The sequence below is a fragment of the Saccostrea cucullata genome, unplaced genomic scaffold, assembly GCF_032062105.1.
Source record: "Saccostrea cucullata isolate Sc308-1 unplaced genomic scaffold, CSIRO_AGI_Scuc_v1 ctg156, whole genome shotgun sequence".
NCBI classification, from domain to species: Eukaryota; Metazoa; Mollusca; class Bivalvia; order Ostreida; family Ostreidae; genus Saccostrea; species Saccostrea cuccullata.
Genome location: NW_026930700.1, coordinates 159,286 through 182,593, shown reverse-complemented (window position 1 = coordinate 182,593; position 23,308 = coordinate 159,286). Strand labels below are relative to the sequence as shown.

At 33.2% G+C, this 23,308-nt stretch overlaps 1 protein-coding gene across 3 annotated transcripts in view; it reads left to right on the top strand.

The window, feature by feature from the left end:
- LOC134229667 (inositol 1,4,5-trisphosphate receptor type 3-like) overlaps positions 1-23,308 on the top strand; it is a 101,829-nt gene that overhangs the window by 42,341 nt on the left and 36,180 nt on the right. For all 3 annotated transcript variants that reach the window (XM_062711435.1, XM_062711433.1, XM_062711434.1), the window contains 14 exons: positions 8,814-8,943; positions 9,068-9,161; positions 9,270-9,324; positions 9,503-9,615; positions 17,173-17,260; positions 17,603-17,710; positions 17,942-18,078; positions 18,729-18,796; positions 18,956-19,011; positions 19,221-19,382; positions 19,517-19,755; positions 19,966-20,047; positions 21,074-21,261; positions 21,974-22,087. In XM_062711435.1, the coding sequence (XP_062567419.1) occupies positions 8,814-8,943; positions 9,068-9,161; positions 9,270-9,324; positions 9,503-9,615; positions 17,173-17,260; positions 17,603-17,710; positions 17,942-18,078; positions 18,729-18,796; positions 18,956-19,011; positions 19,221-19,382; positions 19,517-19,755; positions 19,966-20,047; positions 21,074-21,261; positions 21,974-22,087 (1,634 nt within the window). The remainder of the gene's footprint in view (positions 1-8,813; positions 8,944-9,067; positions 9,162-9,269; positions 9,325-9,502; positions 9,616-17,172; positions 17,261-17,602; positions 17,711-17,941; positions 18,079-18,728; positions 18,797-18,955; positions 19,012-19,220; positions 19,383-19,516; positions 19,756-19,965; positions 20,048-21,073; positions 21,262-21,973; positions 22,088-23,308) is intronic.

Genomic DNA, 23,308 nt, shown 5'->3' with positions numbered 1-23,308 from the left:
TGGCATAGAGTGACCAACAAGTAAAAGAAAGCCTTATATCAAAAACAGAATGAGAAGCAGAGGTTTCCATTTCTATTTAAAGTAACATGTGTTTAAAAATAGACGTACTGTAAACTATCGGAAAAATGTCATTTTTTGTACTTTTTTCTTACATTTTGGATAAATAATTGCTGACTGTCTGTTTTAACTACTATTGGCATATAGTGACCAACAAGTAAAAGAAAGCCTTATATCAAATACAGAATGAGAAGCAGAGGTTTCCATTTCTATTTATAGTAACATGAGTTTAAAAATTGACATATTGTAAACTATCGGAAAAATTTAGTTTTTTTCCACTTTTTTCTCACATTTTGGATGAATAATTGCTGACTATCTGTTTTAACTGCTATTGGCATATGGTGACTAACAAGTAAAAGAAAGCCTTATATCAAATACAAAATGAGAAGTATAAGTTTCCATTTCCATTTCTATTTATAGTAACACATGTTTGAAAATAGACATACTGCAAATTCTTGAGAAAATATAGACGTTTGCATTTTTCTTAACATCGGGAATGGATAATGTGCAGACAAACGGCTGATATTTGTTATTGACGGAAAGTGACTAACGAGCATGAAAAAGCTTTAGCAAAAATGTATAAGAATAATGTGTAAAGGTATTTTTCCATTTCTATCTATACTAACGTATAGTTATAAATAGACATTCAGCGATTAATCAAGAAAATATAGAATCATTCTATTTTCTGAAATTAGGGATAGAAAATTGCAGTCAAATTTTCATTAGCTGTAGCTGACATAATGTAACCGACACGTACAAGAGAGCAGTAACCGAAATACATACTAAGGTGGGTTTCCATTTCTTTTATAGTAACACATGTTTTAAAATAAAGGCTCTTTTATGATCATTATGATCTTTTGTGCCTTGTCAGTCGTTGTCGTTCTCATTGTAAACTTTTTATATTTTCATCTTCTAATCAAGAACCACTGGGTTAATTTCAATTTAACTTGCCACAAAGTATCCTTGAATGAAGGAATAATACCTTCTCTCTGTTCGATTTTCACTAAGCTAATACTTTATATTTCTGACCAATATTAGTTTGTTTAAACGCCTATTAATAGCAAAGCCATTTCTGTAACTAAAGTTACTCCCCATCCTCTCATAAAGACAAGTTAATTTTTAGTAGTAGTAGTATTTTAAAACGTAACAAGATTTTTTTTCAAACACTGATATCAATGTATGACAGCTTATTGCCTTGAAAATCAAGTCTTTAAAAAGGAGATAAAACTCTAGGGTCATAACAAAATTCGAGTTGGAAGCAAATTATAAGTGAATAGGGGGGTCCAAACATGAAATCCTATTTCATGGGAGGGGGATCAAACTTCTTTCAGTACCATTTTTTTTCTTTCAAACACTACCACTTGGTCATTTGGGTAAGTTCAAGGTCACTGAAAAAAAAAATTCAATTCGTGTCCGGTCCACATCTTTCTTATGGATAAACTTGGCATGTTCTTATTTCACACAAAGATTTCTCATGACCAAAGATTGTGTCATAACCTTGACCCAAGGTCATTTAGGGAAGTTCAAAGTTCAAAGTCATGACCTTGGGCCAAGGACATTTGGGGGAGTTCAAGGTTACTGGAAGAAATATTTCATAATTCGTGTCCGGTCCATATCTTTTTTATGGATAAACCTAATATGTTCTTATTTCACACACATATTGCCCATGACCTAAGATTGTGTCATGACCTTGACCCAAGGTCCTTTAGGGAAGTTCAAGGTCACTGAAAAAATTTCATGATTCGTGTCCAGTCCAGATATTTTTATGGATAACCTTGGTATGTTCTCATTTCACACAAAGACTACCCATGACTTAAGGGTGTGTCATGACCTTGAACCAAGGTCATTTTAGGAAGTTCAAGGTCACTGAAGAAAAATTTCACGATTCGTATCCCCTCCATATCTTTCTTATGGATGAACTTGGTAGGTTCTTATTTCACACAAAGATTGCTCATGACCTAAGAGTGTGTCATGACCTTGATGCAAGGTCATTTGGGGAAGTTCAAGGCCACTTGAAGAATTTTTTTATTATTTGTGTCTGGTCCATATCTTTTTATGGCTAAACCTCAATCTACTATTTCACACAAACCTTGCTTATTACCTGATTTTCTGTCATGACTTTGATCCAAGGTCATTAATGCAAGGCCAAGGTCACTGACAGAAAAAGTTCATAATTCGTGTCTGGTCCGAATATTTAGTCTGGTTTTTTTTTTTATTATTAGGATGAGCCTTCGTTTCATTTATGAAAATATTATGAGCAGTTACATTTGCATTAAAAATGTTTTAGCATTTCTCTCTTCTCTTAGATCCATTAAATATTTATGATTAACGCCTCTGAAAAACCCAGCGGGGATATTTAGTCCCGTTTGGACAGTTCTAGTTGAAACTGACATAGTGATTTGAGCCACCGCCTCCTAGGGAAAATTTTCTGGATGCACCTAACAAAAAAATTCAATCGGGCTCGGGCTGTCGACCTGAATATAAACGATAATGCTTAATTCATTAACAAAATCGCTGTCATTTGAGTGTTTTAATGCAAGGAGAACATACTTTTGTGATACATGTATTGGAATGAGGTGGACGGTTTGGCGCCAAATACAATTAGCCATGTCAGTTACAGCTAATGAAAGTTTGACCGCAAATTTCACATCCCTAATTTGAGAAAAACGAACGATTCTTTATTTTCCTGATTATTTATAAGTATGTGTTACTATAGGCAGAAATGTAAAAATACCCTTAAACATTATTCTTATACACTTTAGCTAAAGCTTTTTCATACTCGTTAGTCACATTCTATCAATAACAAATAAAAGCCGTTTGTCTGCACTTTGACCATCCCTGATGTTAGGAAAAAAGTGTGAAAGTCTACATTTTCTCGAGAATTAGCAGCTATCTATTTTCAAACATGTGTTACTATAAATAGAAACAGAAACCTCTGCTTCTCATTCTGTATTTCATATATGCTTTCCTTTAATTGTTGGTCACTGAATGCCAATAGCAGTAAAAAACATATTGTCTGCAATTGCTCATCCAAAATGTGAGAAAAATGTAGAAAAAACTACATTTTTCCGATAGTTTACAGTATGTCTATTTTTAAACTCATGTTACTATAAATAGAAATGGAAATCTCTGCTTCTCATTCTGTTTTTGATATAAGGCTTTCTTTTACTTGTTGGTCACCATATGCCAATAGCAGTTAAAAACAGATAGTCAGCAATTGTTCATCCAAAATGTGAGAAAAAAGTACAAAAAAACGACATTTTCCCGATATTTTGCATCACGTCTATTTTCAAACATGTGTTACTATAAATAGAAATGGAAACCTCTGCTTCTCATTCTGTATTTCATATATGCTTTCTTTTACTTGTTGGTCACTGAATGCCAATAGCAGTAAAAAACATATTGTCTGCAATTGCTCATCCAAAATGTGAGAAAAAATGTAAAAAAAACTACATTTTTCCGATAGTTTACAGTATGTCTATTTTTAAACTCATGTTACTTTAAATAGAAATGGAAACCTCTGCTTCTCATTCTGTTTTTGATATAAGGTTTTCTTTTATTTGTTGGTCACCATATTCCAATAGCAGTTAAAAACAGATAGTCTGCAATTGTTCATCCAAAATGTTAGAAAAAAGTACAAAAAATGACATTATTCCAGTATTTTGCATCACGTCTATTTTCAAACATGTGTTACTATAAATAGAAATGGAAACCTCTGCTTCTCATTCTGTATTTCGTTTATGCTTTCTTTTACTTGTTGGTCACCATATTTCAATAGCAGTTAAAAACAGATAGTCAGCAAATGTTTATCCAAAATTTTAGAAAAAAGTACAAAAACGACATTTTCCCGATATTTTGCATTACGTCTATTTTTAAACATGTGTTACTATGAATAGAAATGGAAACCTCTGCTTATCATGCTGCATTCCATTGAAGGTTCTTTTGTTCTTGTCAGTCACATAATATCAGTTACATTTAATGACAGTAAGTCGGTAAATTTCCCATCTCTAATTTGAGAATTGGTGGAAAATCAACATTAAACAGTTAATTTCATATGTGTCTATTTTTAGACATTTGTACTATTTATAGAGATGAGAGCCTGTCCTCAATAATTTGTGAGATATTATACTATTCCTTGTTCGTATTGATGAAATATTGGAGAGATCCATATTTTTATTATTTATGATTCAGTGGAGCTTCAAATTGATGAAAAATTGACATTTTTCATCATTTTATGAGACATATCTATATTTAGGCATTTGAAAGCTATAAATAGAAAACGGAAATCCCTGAAAATAATATGCATGGCAGTTATTGGTGTCCAGTCTCGGACATTAGCATAATGACTTTTACAGTATATTTCATAATTACCTAGCAATGGCATCTTAAACTCTGTCCAAATTTCATTTTTTGGATTTTTCTGAAATATGTCTATTTTTAGATACATGTTACTAAAAATAGCATTGAGATCCCACTCCAATTTTTCCATGAGGGGACACTACTAATACTGACGTTTGACGACACGCATATGATTTGAAAAATTTCCGTAGACAATTTTTTTTATTTAACCTTAAATTTCTCAAAAAATGCCAAATTTTCCATTTTTCACATTTTGAGAAACGATGCTATTTTGCAGAACCGTTTTCTAAGAGTGGGGTCAATTCTGGAATAACTGGTTATATGCCCTGTATTCTTTAACAGTTGATGTTTTCTTATGATACAAAGATTTATATTTGAGTTCACTACATAAAGATAAAAATGCATTCATATTTCCTCAATTTTCATGTTTTTGTTTGGTCAAAAATGGCCGAAAATGGCCAAATTCAATGGATCCGTCTCCATGGCAACCGGGTGCACGTGGGAAACTTCTAACACCATATTTGCTGGTTTTGTACCAAGGTGCACCTGTGGTGCAAATTTCATCAAAATCGGAGATATGTCGTTTCCAAGATTTTTTGGTGCTTACAGAGAATGCATGTTAAGTACATAGTTATGATGAGTAAGAGTGCCTCTACCAAAATTATGAATTTTATGGCCCCAGAGTCAGGGGTTCTGGTGTTAGGGTGGGCTCTATTGATTATGTACTGAAAATGCATTAAATCCTTGAAAATCTTCTTCTCTGCTCCTGGGTATTAAATAAACTAACTAAGTACATAGTTATAATGAGCAAGAGTGCCTCTACCAAAATTGTGAATTTTATGGCCCCAGGATCAGGGGTTCTGGTGTTAAGACAGGGTTCTATTGATTATATAGTGAAAATGCATTTATTCTTTGAAAAGCTTCTTCCCCACTCCTAGGTATTAAATTAATTAAGGACATAGTTATGATGAGTAAGAATGATTCTACAGTAGAGACTCGCTATTACGGTGACGGTTTTATACGATAGAACGCTTATTACGTTGTAAATTCAAAGCACAAATCCATCTCTTAACAAATCTATACAAAAAAGAACTGTTTATTACGTTGTCCAAAATCGCCAGGTCTCAGTAATACGATGTAAAAATTCTGTCGAAAATCTTTTCACTCCGTGTTTATTCAGTGTTGATTGCTGGTAGACACTTAAGGAGACGCTAAATAAACATTGGAACACCTGTACTCTGAGAGAGTGTTAACTAACAGGGCAGTTAGGTGATTAGTGACGCTTGATTGCACCCACCTGGACTGTTCCAGCGAGCCCAGCAGATTTGGAGACGTGCCAAAGCCATTGTTAAACAATTAAAGTTCACTGATAAATCTAGCTTCTTCTTTATCTATCGCTGTAATTCTTTTATTCTTTATTTCATACTTACTTTAATAAATTAAGTAAATAAATAAAAGGTTATATTTAATATTATGCATGTATGCTGTACACAGGTACACATAATGTGTAATTTCGTTTGCAAATAAACTGCGTAAATAAACAGCTTGGGTATCAAACATAATTTGGACAAATTTTGAACTCCACTACAAACGTTTTAACAGCTTGGGTAGTGGCTTGGACTACCTCTCAGTTGTCAGCAGAAATACAAATCGACAATTGCTGAACTGCTAATTGACCTCTGTACAGTAATTAAAAAAAAATATTTTGCCAGACTGCTTGTCTATTTACTTTGACCTTTTTATATGAATAAAAAAAATGTTGTTGTTTATTTAGAAATGACTTTTAATTGAATCTAAAGAGAATAAAATAATAAAAATTTTGGTTGTTGTTTATATAGAAATGACTATGACTACGAAGACATTGAAATTTTCACGAACGCATTATCTGGACAGAAACGAAAGTGAAAGTACATGTTACAGAAATGGCGGCAATTAAAGGAAAATTGTCGAAGTTTCTATTAAAAAATGTGCTCTATGCTTTTACTAAGATGGAAAAAGAAGAAATAGCATCATGAAAATAAGTTTTAAAGATAAGTAATCAATGAATTAAGTGTATATGGCACATTGGAGAAGAATTTAAGCATGAAAAAGAGACAGAAGGAGAAAAATATACCCCCTAATACAAGAACACGTTTTCCAAACGATGTTTTACTGGATTTTATAGGGAACTTTTAATACGTTGCCCTCGGTATTACGATATTTTACCGTGACAAAGTGAACATCGTAATAACCAGTCTTGACGAACTCCAAAAACGGCGTTAACGGTAGTGAGAATTTCAGTCCAGAAAAGACTCCAAAAAACGAGTCCAACGCATGCGCAGTTATATAAAAAACGGTGAAAAATCGTGAAAAGTGGGCTCTTATTAAAAGTGTTTTTGCAAAAAATTGGATTACCTTACAATAATGTAAGTTCTCAGAAATGATTAATAATAAATGGTTTTAGAGAACGTATTTGTTAGAATTTTGATTTCATGTGCAAATAGTTTTTAATTTCAAGTTAAAGTTGACCACTTCGAGGTTCAGCCAGACATCGTACAAGTAGGATACAAAATACAAAATAAACAGTCGTAATCTTATGAAAACATCTCTGTGGTTGATAATTTGTTTGTAGTGACTAAGTTAGTCATTTTAGAACTACTTTTACTGATTTTAGAAGTTTATTTTGTAAGTATAAGGAACGCTGGCGAATTTTCAGTTCGAATTTCCTCTGTTTTTCATGTCTATCGTGTACGAATGAATTTCAGCATGTTTAGATCAGCAATGAGCAACTGCATCGTTAATACATCTTACCAATAATTAAAAAAGTACTGAATTGATGGTTTTAATCATAAATAAGAGTCGATCAGGTGACAGTTACATGATAATCCATTCAGTTTCCGCATTTCCTTCGAGGCTTTTTTGAAGAAAGTTCACGTTTCAAGTTAGATCAAATACAAAGAAAAATAAACGTTTGGGAATTAAATATATAATACAAGGGAAAAATATGTAAAATTGAACAATGTAATATATATGTTGTAACTGTTAAACATTGACCGAATTTTTACCTATTTGTAATATTATTTCGTCATATAATCATGATAATCCTGTATGACATCTGAATATTGAGAGCGTTAGTTATCACCATTGCTATATACCTAATGTTTTCACATATGAATAGATATAATCATGAAAACAATTTTAGAATTATAATTTATGAGTTTAAGAACTTAAAAAAATCATTCTTTTAAAATTACGGTTAAAAAGTCTTCTCAAATCGAACCTGTTAATATCTCTGCTCCGCCGCCAAAATTGTGCGGTTTTTTATTAAAAAAAACGATATATGTGTCTTAGAAGTAAAATTTAAGCATCTTTATAGTAGGAATGGCATAAAATTTAAATCAAGGGGACAATAAATTAAGTTAGAAAATTAATTCTTACCGACTTTATTGAATCCCGGTGTCGTATGTATATCCCAAATCACTATTATGCAAGAATACAGAGTGATAAATAAGTCAATAGCCACTTAATAATTTAATGGGTACAATTATTTATTCAACAAAAATTGAAATCCAGTCACAGATTACTAAATACAGCCATTATTCAGTCGTATTTGTGGAGAAAGCGAACGACAATCTATCGTTTGTTTACATCGGAAGCCATTTTGCCGCAATGCATGACGGAGCCAAAGACTTCTTTTTTGGAGTTCACGCCGTTTTTGGAGTTCGTCTAGACTGATAACGGATCTCTACTGTACCAAAATTTTGAATTTTATGGCCCCAGGGTCAGGGATTATGGTGTTAGGGTGTGGCTCTATCATGATTATATGGTGATAATACATTACATCTATGAAAATCTTTTTCTCTACTCCTGGGTAATAAGCAGATGAACTATTTATATAGTTATGATGTGCAAGGGCTCTTCTTTCAGAATTTTGAATTTTAAGGCCCCTGGGTCAGGGATACCAAAGAGGGGGGGGAGCTCTACTTCTATATACTGAAAATGAATTGTTTGAAATCTGCCCCTTGGTGTTAATTGAACATTTTTGATAAGCATTTAGTGTGCCTTTTCAAAAATTGTGCAATGTGTAGACCTAGGGTCAGGGGTTCATGTGTGGTAAGGGAACTCCTGATTATTGCTGAATATTACTGATTAGTTGACATGCATTTTTGTTCCTCTACCCTGCTTATGGGTATTAAGTAAACAAACTAAGCAATTGCTAAGTGTATAGTTATGATAATCAATGGTGCCTCTTTCAAAATTGTGAATGCCATAGCATCTGGCTTAAAACATGAACCAAATTCAATCATTTGAAAGTTGTTGCATGATGCTCAGGTGACCTATAAGGCCCATGGGCCTCTTGTTAAAATAAGCTGCTGTGAGATGATCTGAATGTCATTATAATGCCGTCTTTATTTAAGGTTCTTCGATTGGTCCATTATTTGGCATCATTTGGATTCTATTACAAACCAGAGGACATTAAGAAGTTGCTTGAGCCTTTGATGTCACTTATTGACGGCAGAAATGACAAACCGTATCCTAATGTCACAGGTAAAATCAAACCTTATCCTAGGGTCACAGCTAATGAAATATAGAATTTGTATGTGATGTGAAGGAATGGTAAATTACAATATTCTGTGTCCCAGATGGCTGCTTCATCTTTTTTTTTTATCAGGGAAAGATGCTGATGATGTTCTCAGAGTATTTAGAACAAAAGAGAGGTTTGAAAGAAACACAGAAACCAATGCTGTTGTCAGTGCCAAATGCCAGTTTGTATATTGAGCTTAAAATATCCTATTGGTATTTTCTGAGTCTATGTGGTCTAATAGGAGTGAAATTAATTGAATGATTCATATTTTAAACTCCTTTTTTTCCAGGGCGTTGGAAGCACTCAATTTATTCTACAACTACATTTTCAACCTGAGATTAGAGGTATGTCTTCCTCCCCTTGTTTTTATGGTCTTTTTTTTTTATTCCAGGCTAAATGGATCTGCTGACTCTAATTCTTGGAGAACTAGAAAAAAATTAAAATGCAAATTTCTTTATAAAAAAATTTTAATCTGAATCTGATAATCACCTATCATTTATGTATATTATCAAATTCTTTCAGAAATTCATGAACATGTTCAAAGTGACCCACACTCAATCAAACACCCCTCAGATGCCCCCGCCTGAACTCGGACCACTTCTGTATGAGACCTTTGACCTTTCAACTCATCAAGGGTAAGGAACTAGGTTATCCTAATCATTTATACATTTTATAGTACATATATGAGATTTATTATAGATCATAGTAGATTATTAAGTGTGTAAACATAGCATATATGCTTTTAAAATAAACATTATTTTACTAAATTTAAATTGTAGAGAATTAAGGCTATACATTTCATTTAGCTTCCCTACCATCCCAACTAATATTTGCCTCATCATTAATAGACTATCAATTGGACACAAAAAATACTGTGCATGGCTTTGGTTCCTGCTTTGAATTTCAAGAATCAAAAGTAAAATTGATAAAAAATGTGAAGAAATGAAAATAGAAGTGAAATAAAGAATCACAAATTAAAGAAGAAATGGATCTACTTATATATATTATTTAGAGACCACACAAAAAGGGAATTTTAAGTCAAAGCTATATGCACAGTATGAGGTAGTACAAATGTAGAATATCATCAGATAATTCTAATATCTATATCTGTATTATAGAAGCTCTCATCTCTTAAACAGCCAGCAAACATCTGTGTATGTATGATGGGTGTTTTGTGAGTTGAAAATAATATTGTAATTAGATCTCGTTATATAATTGTATACATGTATTAACCTTTGCATTGGTTAATATTTTGATTTTTAATATTTAAGATTTATACTTGGTTTTATTGGTCCATATCTTGATGTTTTTTCTGACTTTTTACTGAAAATTTAAGTTTTTACTGAAAATTTAAGTGTTCGAACATTCAACCTGTTTTTAGAACCCCTAAATTTCTTGAGAGTAAAATAACTTGATTAGTGTACTAATTTTTTTCTTTCTGCTCAGAAAGGTGCATGATTGAAGTTATCTGTAGTTTTACTAACATCTCGGCATTTTTTTTTTATTTTTGCTTCGATTTTCAGAGCACAGGAGTTGTAAGTTCTTCACATGTCACCAATTCAGTTATATGTTAGGCTTTATTTAGTATCTGCTAATCCCCAAATATCTTGTTAGTGTCATGTAGTTGTCTCCCCTTTGTAGTTTCTGCTTTCCATGTGACAAATAATTAATATCTTCAAGAACATACCGGTATATCAGAGCACTGCACCAGCAATATTCAGAATGATAAATTATACATTACTCAGAACATGTAAAAAATACAGAAGTTTAGCTTATAAAATTGATTTTATTGCTTTATGTATAAGGAAATACAGAAATTAATTGTCTAGATAATCTCTGATTTTCAACATTATCGCTAGCCAAGGGTTTCTTATACGCTACTCTCCTCATAATCCCTTGGCATACGGTGTTGATAGAAGTTGGGTTTTTTTTCTCGAGTTCTGATTGGGATTCGGTACACCCGGTCGACCAATCAACAATTTTTTTTTGTAAATGACGATAGTTCTTGACTCTTCAATTTCAGAAATGAAAAACCCAAGTAAACAACGATCCATAAGATAACATGTAATTCTATGAACAGCTATTGTGTCATCCAATATCTTCTAAATATGTGATTAGGATCTATATTCATGATATTGAAGCTTCCCATTTGTACTATAAATGATAGATAAACATAACTCAATTATTGCCTCTTAATTATTCTTAAAAAAAAAACTCTGATTTAATTTTTTTTTAAAACACGCGTCTTTATTTCTGTCAATGACACAATCTGTGCATAGATTCGAGATCACGTTACCATACATGTCCAAGAACGAATTCGATGTCGATATCGACGATATCGACAATTTTATGTCGATATCGTATCGATATCGATCGTGATCAGCATTATAAATTGGAAATTGGAAATACCTTGTGCCATATTTGAGACTATATATAACGTCGATATCGTCGATATCGAAATATCATGACGATATCGTATCGATATCGACCCTATTTGCATAATCTATTTTCACATTGAGGTATAACATAATTTTGCAAGGTCACACGTGAAATCAAAACTGATTTATTATTGGCATGAATATAAAAATAATTTATGATTAAGAAAATTTTCGGGTTGTTACTATTTTAGATTAGATTTAGAGTAAGATGGGTTAGGATAAAAATTCTTAAAAATGTTTTAACAATCGTGATTCGATATCGATACGATGTCGTCGATATCGACAGTAAGGTAAACTTATTAATCACAGAAGTGATGTAAAAATAATTTTTTTTGTATTAGGGTGAAGATTGATAAAGTAATATGCTTTAAACAATCATGATTCGATATCGATACGATATCGTCGATATCGACGATATCGATGCCAGGTAAAATCTTCGTAAAAGGAAAGTAATTAAACAGTAACACATTCAAAGTAACATGAAAGGTATTTACCAAGGGTTGAGCAAACATGATTCGATATCGAAGCGACATCGTCGATATCGACGATATCGACACTTCAGGGAAAGATTTATAGAGAAAGTTTTCAGTAACAGTTGTTAAATACAGCATATTAAGGATGAAAACCACAATTCTTGGAACAACCATGATTTGATATCGGCACGATATCGAGGATACTAACACTAAGGAAATAGTCTTAAAACAGGAAGTATTGTTATAAACACATGAGAATAGAGAAATATTATAGAAAACTATAAAAAAAAAAAAGTAATGTGTCGATATCGTAACTACATCGTGTCTTGGACATAACTCCACGTTACGAAAACAATCCGGTCTTTTGACTTCACCGTATGCCAAGGGTTCATGAGGAGAGGAACGTATCAGAAACCCTTGGCTAGCGAAGATGATTTTTATGCCCCCCTTCGAAGAAGGGAGGGCATATTGCTTTGCTGCTGTCTGTCGGTCGGTCGGTCTGTCGGTCCATTTAGTTTCCGTTCATTTTCTTCATAACCGTTATTCATAGTGAAATGAAATTTGGTGTACAGGTATATCAGATGAATATCTAGGTCAAGTTCTGTTTTGGGTATGATCGCACCATAATTGACAGAGTTATGCCCCTTGGACCTAGAAAAATTCCATATTTTGCAGTTTCCGTTCATTTTCATTGGAGAGGTTGCACATATTGAAATGGAATTTAGTATACAGGTATATCAGATGAATATCTAGGTCAAGTTCTGTTTTGGGTATGATCGCACCATAATTGACAGAGTTATGCCCCTGGACTTAGAAAAATTCCAATTTTTTGCAGTTTCTGTTCATTTTCTTTGGAGAGGTTGCACATATTGAAATGGAATTTAGTATACAGGTATATCAGATGAATTTCTAGGTCAAGTTCTGTTTTGGGTACTTTTTACTGATAATTGACAGAGTTATGCCCCTTAGACTTTGAAAAATTCCAATTTTTTGCAGTTTCCGTTCATTTTCTTTTGAGAGGTTGCACATATTGAAATGGAATTAAGTATACAAATTAGTCAGATGAATATCTAGGTCATGTTTTGGGTATGATCACACCATTTTTGACAGAGTTATGCCCTTTTGGACTTAAAAAAATTCCAATTTGTGGGGGAGGGGGGCATAGGGTGAGTTCACCATGCATCGGACACATACCTTGCTTCGGACAACTTTTTCTCTTTCAACTTAAGAGTTTGTGTATTTATTTGTTTCTTTCATAAAGACGAATATTTAAATTTTTTAATGATACAGATTGTGTTTATCATGTTGTGATAAAAATACCCCGCAAATGGCCTTGAAGTTACGTCATATTTTACATCGTCAAAGGGGAATAACCCGAAATTTATGATTTTGCAATTTTTAGAGTTATCGTTCTTTTAAATTCGACTACCACGGACTTTGGTGAATTTTGTCAAGGATTGGTAATTTTACATAAATTATAATTAAATTTCACTTCAATGTTTGTTTAATTCTTATTAGAGCTGGTTTTTACTAGTATGCTATTTTCACCGTACATCGGACACAAATTAACCATGCATCGGACACTTTTCGATGCAAAGGTAATCACTACCATTTTCATACAGAACCCAGCTGACAGCTGTTTTTTGCGGAAAAATAAAAACTCCATATTTTCAGTCAAAATACAAGTTATCGATATATGACGTTTTTTACTCAATTTATTTCTATATGATAAACCATGAGAAAAAAGGCGCGAATTACGGCATTATAAACATTTTAAAACATTTCTAAGGCAGAGTGAGGTCTCGAGAATCGTTCTACATTTGTGCAATAATATTGTCGATTTAATTAAAGTTGAGGGTTATTTCTTAGATAAAAGATGAAAATATATCCATATCAAGGATTTTAAAGTACTGTGATAAAGGTATGATATTTTCCCGTCTCCATACCGTCTGTCTGATGCATGGTGAACAATGTCCGATCCATGGTGAATTTTCAGTTTTTTCTAAAAACTCGATATTTGGGGATATTTTCTCAATAAACGGCATATAATTGTGTCCTAAATTGTTATTTTAATCACAAACTAAATATTAAACTCCATTTTGATAATTTTCCGTCGGTAGTGATATCGCTAGAACTTGTTGAAGTACAAGGGTATCCGATGCATGGTGAATTCACCCTAAGTGTTTTACAAACATCTCTTGTTCAAATCAAATCTGGGAATTTTATTTATTAGAATTGTCAGAAATGTGGGTATTATAGAAGCCGGGTAATTTTTGATGCAAGGTGTGTACATTGGTGTGTATGACTTCAAATTTGAACTTGCATGTAGGCATATTTTTAGCTCACCTGAGCCGAAGGCTCAAGTGAGCTTTTCTGATCACATTTTGTCGTTGTCCGTCCGTCCGTCTGTAAACTTTTCACATTTTCGACTTCTTCTCAAAACATAATTTTGTCAAACTTGGTACAAAGCATCCTTGGGTGAAGGGAAATTTAAATTTTTAAAATGAAGGGCCAGGTCCCCTCACAAGGGGAGATAATCAAGAAACAACAAAAATAGGGTGGTGTCATTAAAAAATCTTCTTCTCAAGAACGACTGGGCCAGAAAAGCTGAAACTTAATATATGGAAGCATCCTGGGATAGTGTAGATTCTAAATTGTTAAAATCATGACCCCGGGGTGGGCGGGGCCACAATGAGGAATCAAAGTTTTACATAGAAATATATGGGAAAAATCTTCAAAAATCTTCTTCTCAAGAACCACTGGGCCAGAAAAGCTGAAACTTATGTGGAAGCATCCTGGGGTAGTGTAGATTCTAAATTGTTAAAATTATTACCCCTGGGGTTAGGGCGGGGCCACAATGGGGAATCAAAGTTTTACATAGAAATATATAGGAAAAATCTTTAAAAATCTTCTTCTCAAGAACCACAGGGCCAGAAAAGCTGAAACTTATATGGAAGCATCCAGGGGTAGTGTAGATTCAAAATTGTTCTAATCATGACCCCTGGGGTAGGGCGCGGCCACAATGGGGAATCAGAGTTTTGCAATGTCGAATCAAATCATCCTATGGTAGTGTAGATTTCAAATTGTTCAAATTATGATCAGTTGGGTAGGGTTGGGTCACAATATGTATTACAAGGGGAAATCTGGTAAAGAACGGAATGGTCAAAGCTTCTCAGGTGAGCGATGTGGCCCATGGGCCTCTTGTTTATGAAGCGCCTGCGAGCATTCATAAAATATGCCTACATGACAAGTCTATTTTTGAAGTAACTAATACTGTAAAATCACCTTTATGTGGGGTCAAATTTTCATGGTTGAATAAAAATAAAATGGTGCATGGTTGAACTCTGTAGTAAAAATGGAGGGATAAAAAATTATATGAACCATCATACCAAGAAAACATTGAAAAAAATTAATCATGGTGCCACTTGTCAAAAAATGTAGTGATTTCACAGTATTCACAAAATTCCTTTGCTATTTCCAGGCAAAAAAGTTTTATATGAAATTTTTCTCATGTACTTGTACTTGCAAGTGCTATTGAAGAGTGATGAAAATGAGAGTTATGATTAAAGTTCAGATGTGAGGTGAAGGTTAAATTTGACTTTAAAATTGATACGCTTTCCAAGATCATCAACTTCCCATTGCTTTTTCTTTTACTTTAAAGTCATATCTGAGTAATCTTTTATCTGAAACCTTGGATCATTGCATATGACTTTGTTATAAATAGAACAATACTTTTATTTTTTTTGTATGAAAAAATTGTGTGTCATAATAAATGACATGAATTTTGACATTTTTGACATCAGATCGTATTGGACAGGGTAAGGCTTCGCAAAGGCTGACACATCAGTTGTCTTCTTTTACACAAATGCATGCAGCAATCCACATTTTTATTTCCAATTTTTTTCATACCCAAACCAAACAAAGTTTTGGGGAATGTATCTGTGAATTACCATGTCTGTCTGTAATTCCATCTATTTGTTTATCTGTCCATCCTTTATGATTCATGTTGAGTCTAAAAACTTTTCAAAAGAAAGATGTTGGAAGCTTGATTGTAATTTGAAAGTGTTTTGTGACACAGAGTAAGATTATTTTAACAATTTTTCATGCCACAACTTTGTAAGATTAAGATTGTAGAAGCTAAGAGCCTTTACAAAAATTTCTCACATAAAGGTTGTTTCAGGTCTATTGGTCTAGGTCATTTTTACAAGGTCAAAAGAACAAAAACTATAAAAGTTGTGTCTATTCAATAAATATGAAATGTAGAAGTTTATACTTGACAAAAATCTTGCTTTCTGAACAGAATTTTGTTATAACCTTTAAAAAGATTAGGCTAGTTTCTTACAAAGTAGTAATTTATAAATTTATGGGGCATAAGCTTGCCCAATTCAGATTAAACATTTCAGAGTATTAGTCCTACGAGGACATATACTTTTTTTGTTGGTAGTCAATAGAGGTGGTTTGAATTTTGAGTCAGTTCTGGAAAAAAAATCGCATGTTTAACAATTTTCTTTATTTTATCTGATTGAAGAATGGTTACTTTTAAGACACACAAACAGCTATTCTAATTTCTTAATAAAAGTCTTTTAAGTGGGGGAGTATCAATTTCAGATTAACTATACTAGATTAGTTTTTTGTTCATGGAAATGTCAGATTTAAATAAAACTTCTAAATACAGTTGAACTTCTGTATCTCGAATACCATGGATATGTCGAAGTGATGTGGAAGTTCCTAACTCATACTTTTTAAGTATTTTACCCTCGATATCTTGAATCTTTTGATATCTCAAAGTTTTTTTCTCAGTCCCATCAGGTTCGAGATAATGAAGTTTGACTGTATATTGAAAATTATCAAGTCTAGGAAATTATGTTTACAGAGGAATATGAACATCAGTTATCTTTTAGATTTATATGTTATTTTAGAAAATTTAAATTCATTATATTCTGGGACTTTGATATTTTATGGTTATATGTTTTAAGTCTACACTTATTTATAAATTCATGTTTAGTCCATGACATTATATTGCACAAATAAGTACTGAAGAACAGGTTGTCAAGTTTTATTTCTTTCCGATAAATTTAATTTGTGTGCACTTTTGTTGTTTTATTTCAGTTTTCATATCATATGAGCTAGCTGTGTTTGATAAGAGATTAGAATAGTTACTGTCTTTCTTTCTCTGAACTTATTACAATTTTCTCTCTGTTTTATAAATTTCTGATAGTCATCTTTCAATTTAACATTCTAATGCATGTATTTAATTGTTTAGTTCATCATCTGCTTGCAGGGTGTCTAAGAGTGCTTTGAGGAAGTTGAAGGAGATTTTTGACCAGACGAATTACCTGAAGTCCTATGATTTGGTTGATGTGCTGAAGGTATATGTCTGTTTTCTGAGATTTTATAACTGTTTTTCATTGACATGGCAGTGATTAAATTTGATGTATTATTTACATTTTGATTGAAATATACTTTTTGTCATAAAAAAATATTTAAACCGTGAATTTACCCGGTAAAATACCAATATGAAAAATACTGCATGATATGTCAGTAATTGTTCAGATTTTTAAAAGTATGAATGATTGATTAGACTGTAAGTGACAAAAAAGTTATTTGTCGTCATTCATGAGCGCTTAGGCATTTTGACACCAGCTTGCAAAATAATGTCAATAGATATTTTGTAGAATAAAATGTGATTTCCATTATAATTTATTCAACAGGACTTGTCTTTCTATGAATACGATGAAATGATTCGGATGTCCATGCATCTCCTGAACAGATATTACTCTGCTTATAACCAGCTGTTCAGCAATGCCGTACAGGCCCAGGTGGGTGTAAATCTGTGATCTGTTCAAGTTCAGTATTTATTTTCTGAATACATTGATCATGAATAATTAACTATCTAATCTTTCTATCTCCAAGACTGAAAGTGTATGTGGGTTAAACACAGAATATTTTGGGATTTCTTTAGAAAAAAAAAGTCTTGAGAACAGCAGGGATAGTGTAATTCAGGTGAGCATCATGACCCACTGGCCTCTATTATTAATTTTCCTTTGCAGGTTTTGATTACTGAGAAATCAGTGGCAGTGTTCAATGAATTGGAGGACATTCTTCCCCATCTTAGACGCCTAGCCTCCGCCAAGCTTAGTAACAAACAGGCAGAGGAACTTGTTACCATGTTAGACAAATTAATTTTGTACGTATACAGCAGCTTTGTAATGACAATTTTCTATTTTTCATGGATTACTTACTAGGACTTGTTGTACAGAAACTGACCAATCGCATACACTAAAATAACTGACCAATCACACACTCTTTAGAAAGTGACCAATCACAAACATAATACAAACTGACCATTCACACACGTAATAGAAACTGACCAGTCACAAAATGTACAGAAACTGACAAATCAAAGTGGTTTACTTTTTAATTCTTTGTCCACAGTTTGTTTACATTGCTCTGTCAATTTAAAAAAAAAAAAATAACCATTAACATGGGACAATTATGTTTAAGAAGAGAATACTGTAAACCAGCTTTTATTCGCGACGACTTTATTTCGCGATTTACCTGGGATAAGCTAATTTGCAACGATTAATTTTTGCGATCAAGCCTTTTTGGATCTGATGTTAATAGACACATACACTTTAAGGACCGGTTCGCGACGAGAAATATTCGCGATGAGGAGGCTCTTGCGATCTTCGCAAAAATTTCTCGCACGTGAATAAAAATTGGTTTACAGTATTCGTTTATATTGTACATGCATTTATTCATGATACAAGCTTTGTATGTGTTGGAATTTCGTCAAATCTAAGATTTAAGTACCTCTACTATTTTTAATTTTTACAGAATGTGCCATTTAGACAAGGAGCCTGATGAACCCCACGGCATGAACCAGAGCATCCTGTATAATCATGGTAAGTGGTCAACAAGAATTTCATAAGAAGACATATTGTTTTGTCAGGGTAATTGATATAACATTAATATATAGTTTATTGTGCACCTGTTTAAATATTGAAATTGTTTCATAGTGCATTATTTCATTTTCATCTGCTAATATAAAACTTAATTTGTAGGGGTTATTGAGGACATGTTCAGCATACTACAGCAAGAAATTGATGTCAAACTCTTGGTATGAAAATATGTTACTGCTAAGCTTGAAAATAAAAGTAGCATTGTTAATAAAAATTTTAAGTATTTAATGACCATGAGATCTAAGATGTAGATATGAATAGATGCTTTCACCATTTTTAGGTGTGTAAGAGGGGGGGGGGGGTAAAAATTGAAGAATCATTTCTTTTCTTCACTGTATATTAATTAAAACATAACTTTTTGTGATAGGACCAGTACACAGGCCTGAGGAATGTGTTCCAGAGAACCTTCACTCTGCTGAAGTTAATGGCCAGGGGAAATAAACTGGTCCAGGGTCGGTTGTTTAACCGTCTGGACTTACTGATTTCTACTGAAGGAGCAGGGGAGGAGTTAGCAGAGTGTTTAACAGAGGTAAGGCTCAAGTATATCAGATAATCACTGGATGTAATTATCAAAATTCAAAAAGGGGGGCCTTTGATTTCCAATGTTTACAAATCAGCAATGCATTTTAAAAACTAATAACTCTCTTAAAATATAATTTGTAGGTGTTTACTGGAAATTCTAACACATGTATGAAAATCAGTGGAAACCAAGTGCAAAAAATAATGACTCTAGTTGCTAAGAACAAAGAGAATGTGCCCCAGTTTTTGGACTTACTGAATGCTGTAGTTAAAGTGGAGGAACTAGACTTGCCATTAAAGAGGAACCAGAGCTTTGTCATGCAGTACTTCATGCAGTTCAGAACAGATATAGCGCATGTGATAGACCAGGATGAACAAGCCAGGTGAGTGCAGACAGGTCATCAAGTGTACAAAAGGGTGTTACAGAAAAGGTTAAAAGGAAAAAGTTCAAAATGAAGAATACATGCACTGTGGTAATGTATTGCATTGGGAGGGTGGGAATATAAGTGAATAAAAGAGATTTATACAATATACATGTGACTAAAGATAACTGAGTTCAAGGGACCAACAAACATTTTGGGATTTTATTGCAGAAACAAGATTTTAACAGAAGCAGGAAATAAACAGCTACATTACCTAATAGCTATGGTGGACATGCTGGCAACGTGTGCTGAGGTAAATACATTTCTACAAGGAAATTTCTTATATAAATGTGTGAATTATGCAGACAAGACATTAAAGAAGTCCCAAGACACTATATATATAACTTTGATTGATAAATCAAGTTTTTTGTTTGACTGAAGATGAATATTTAGACATTTTCCTTCCAGGTCACCTCGATTTTATTAGTATGGTCTTACAGTTATTTCTCTAAAGTGATGATTATTGCTAATGTAACCTGGCTGCCATTTGTCTTGCAGGACATATATAAATGTATTTAGTTTGATGTCATTCTTTTTTTTTTAATTAAGTTTTATGGTCCCTTTAATTATGATGAACTTTGTAGCACTTTTATTTTTCCCGAAGTTTTATCAACATTTACTGTTCACTTTGTACTGTTTGGCCAATTGTATTTAATTCTTGGGGTTGAAAAAAGTCTGATATCAATGCAACTGTGGATTTTAATAGGTTAATTTAGATTATACTAAGTTATTGTGATGTTGAAAATAAAAACTGAATTTGCTTTCATTTTTAAACAAATATACCGTAGTCAATATTGTTGTTTTATCAGACAAATAGCTTGCCCTGTGTTCTAAGAATTGTGCAAGCTTCTTAAACTTTTTTTCAGCATATGTTTTAAGTATGAAAATGCATGTAAAGTTTATCAAAGCCCAGTGAACTTTTATTTTAAATGTGGATTTATTGTGAAATCATGTTTGTGTACTTAGAATCATCTGTTTTAAATTTTTGAAATATGCATTTATGAATAGATTAAAAATTTCATTTAAAACTCTTTAAGTCCATTGCATGCTGTTTAGAATAAGCATGTCTTTAATAAATTTAAAAAGTCTTAGAAATATTGTTTAAATTATCATAAAGCTGCATCAAATTATATTAGAAATCTAGTTCCTAATTTCCAGTAGCATTTGGAGCAATATAATGTAATACAATATTTAAATACCTAAGGAAAAGTGAATACCAAGTTAAGCTAATTTTTCAACAGCTGAGATTTTTAAAACATCTTCTTTTTCATCAACAAAGGGTGAGAATCGACACATTGAATCAATCTGTCAGACAATTTTCCGAATTCCCGAACTTCTGCGCCTGCTGACCAATCAGAGTATCAGTAACAACTTTAAACAGCCCTTCCTGCGATTCTTCCTCTGGGTATATCTCAACACTGCAGGAGGCATGATAGAGAGTGGGGCAGGAGACATGCCACATGACAAGTAAGTCACATGACTGGAGAAGTAAATTGTGCCACATAACAATTCACATGACATGAAAAGAAAAGCTTGCCACATGACAAGTAAGTCACGTGACTCGAGAAGTAAATCATACCAAGTCACATGACATGAGGAGGAAATCATGCCACATGACAAGAAAGTCACATGACATGAAAAGAAAATCATGCCACGTGACAAATAAGTCACATGACATGAAAAGGAAATCGTGCCACGTGACAAGTAAGTCACATAACTGGAGAAGTAAATCGTGCCACATTACAAGTCACATGACATGAGTATGAAATCATGCCACATGACAAGTAAGTTACATGACAAGTAACATGTTTACTTGGAGAAGTAAGTCATTTGACATGACAAGTATGTCATGGCACATGATAAGTAAGTCATGCCTCACAATTTTAGCCATACAAAAGCAAATTGTTATTATGCATATCATAATTGTTTTTCATAGCAATTTTCAATTGAAAAAGCATAGTAACTGTAATTATTTCACATTACAAATGAAGGCTAGTGCATCCATCGTGTACTTGTGAAGACACAGTGTAGTAAACAGAAAAACAAACTTTTAGCTAAGATATATCATACAATCTTGCATACCCAAATCTTAAGTCAGTCTGTGGTGTCACTTAAAATTTGATGCAACTTTATTTTTATTTTATAATTTTTTTTCTACATGTAATGTCCTTTTCACCAGGATGATGTGGCAGTACCTGGGTGAGATTACCAAAACACTGAATCAGGTGGCTGAATATGGTAAATCTGATCCCGAGAAAACCAAACTTCTCCTCAAGAGGCCTCCAGCTAAAAGGTAAGGGAGGAAACTGGGTATACTCACCATACCTTCTTGTAACTGATCCCCCTTGTCTTCATGTAGATGAGATATATTGACCTCCATCACAAATTTCTGCATTGTGCGTGTAAGGAGTTGTCTTTTGTCTATTGTGTAGTAATTTGTATTTGTCCCAGATTTTATGTGTTTTTGCAACCACTTATACACTACATTTATACACAACATGACACCCTGATAAGGTTCAGATTTATTAAGTTGAACCAATAAATATATACATTTTAACACTACATACACAGCATATTTACATTACAAAACAGCAAAATAACAAATTAAAAAATATACAAAAATGTACAAATTTTTTTTGGCATCTTGGGGGCTGCTCTCTCTTAATCTTAACAGCATATTAAATAACCTGGGGGGAGCCCAGCAGGTTATTGATTGTTACCCCAGAACCTGGGGGGAGCCCAGCAGGTTCCGGGCTTGATACCTGGGGGGAGCCCAGCAGGCAATCATAGATACTCAATAAAATAATGGGTATACTCTATTCAACCTGGGGGGAGCCCAGCAGGTTGATGATAATTTCAAGTATATAGTACCTGGGGAGAGCCCAGCAGGTTACGTTTGTAAGTTTCATTTAGTACTCCATTAAAAACCTGGGGGGAGCCCAGCAGGTTGATAATGATTTAATGTATAAAGTACCTGGGGGGAGCCCGGCAGGTAAGTTATGCAAGTTTCATTTGATGTATACAGCCTGGTAAGAGCACAGCAGGCCTTAGGAGTGTTGAATACACAAATTTAAATTTCTTACTAATTACGAGTCGATAATTAAGTAGCGTTATTTGAAATTGGGGGATGAAAAAATTCCAAATATGGGAATTTTAATGTCAAAATAAAGGAGCAGCCCCTTTAAAATAAGTTGGCAATACATATAAGATTACAGTTAATGACTGGTAAACATTAGGCATGTAAATGTATATGAACATACTGTATCATCATCATGAAGATATTAACTTGGCACATAAACAATAGGAGATGAAGGGGTGGTGGGTGGGATAACAAAACGATCAAGATACAGATTCTGGCTACTTCAATTACAAAACATTGACTAAGTTAGCGTCCCTTTCTAGGATTTTGATTGGTTAAGACGATCACGTGGTTTAGTTTATAAACAGCTCAAGCACATGCTAACAGATTACGTAAATAGGTACAGCTCTGTTCACACGGTACATAACAAAGACA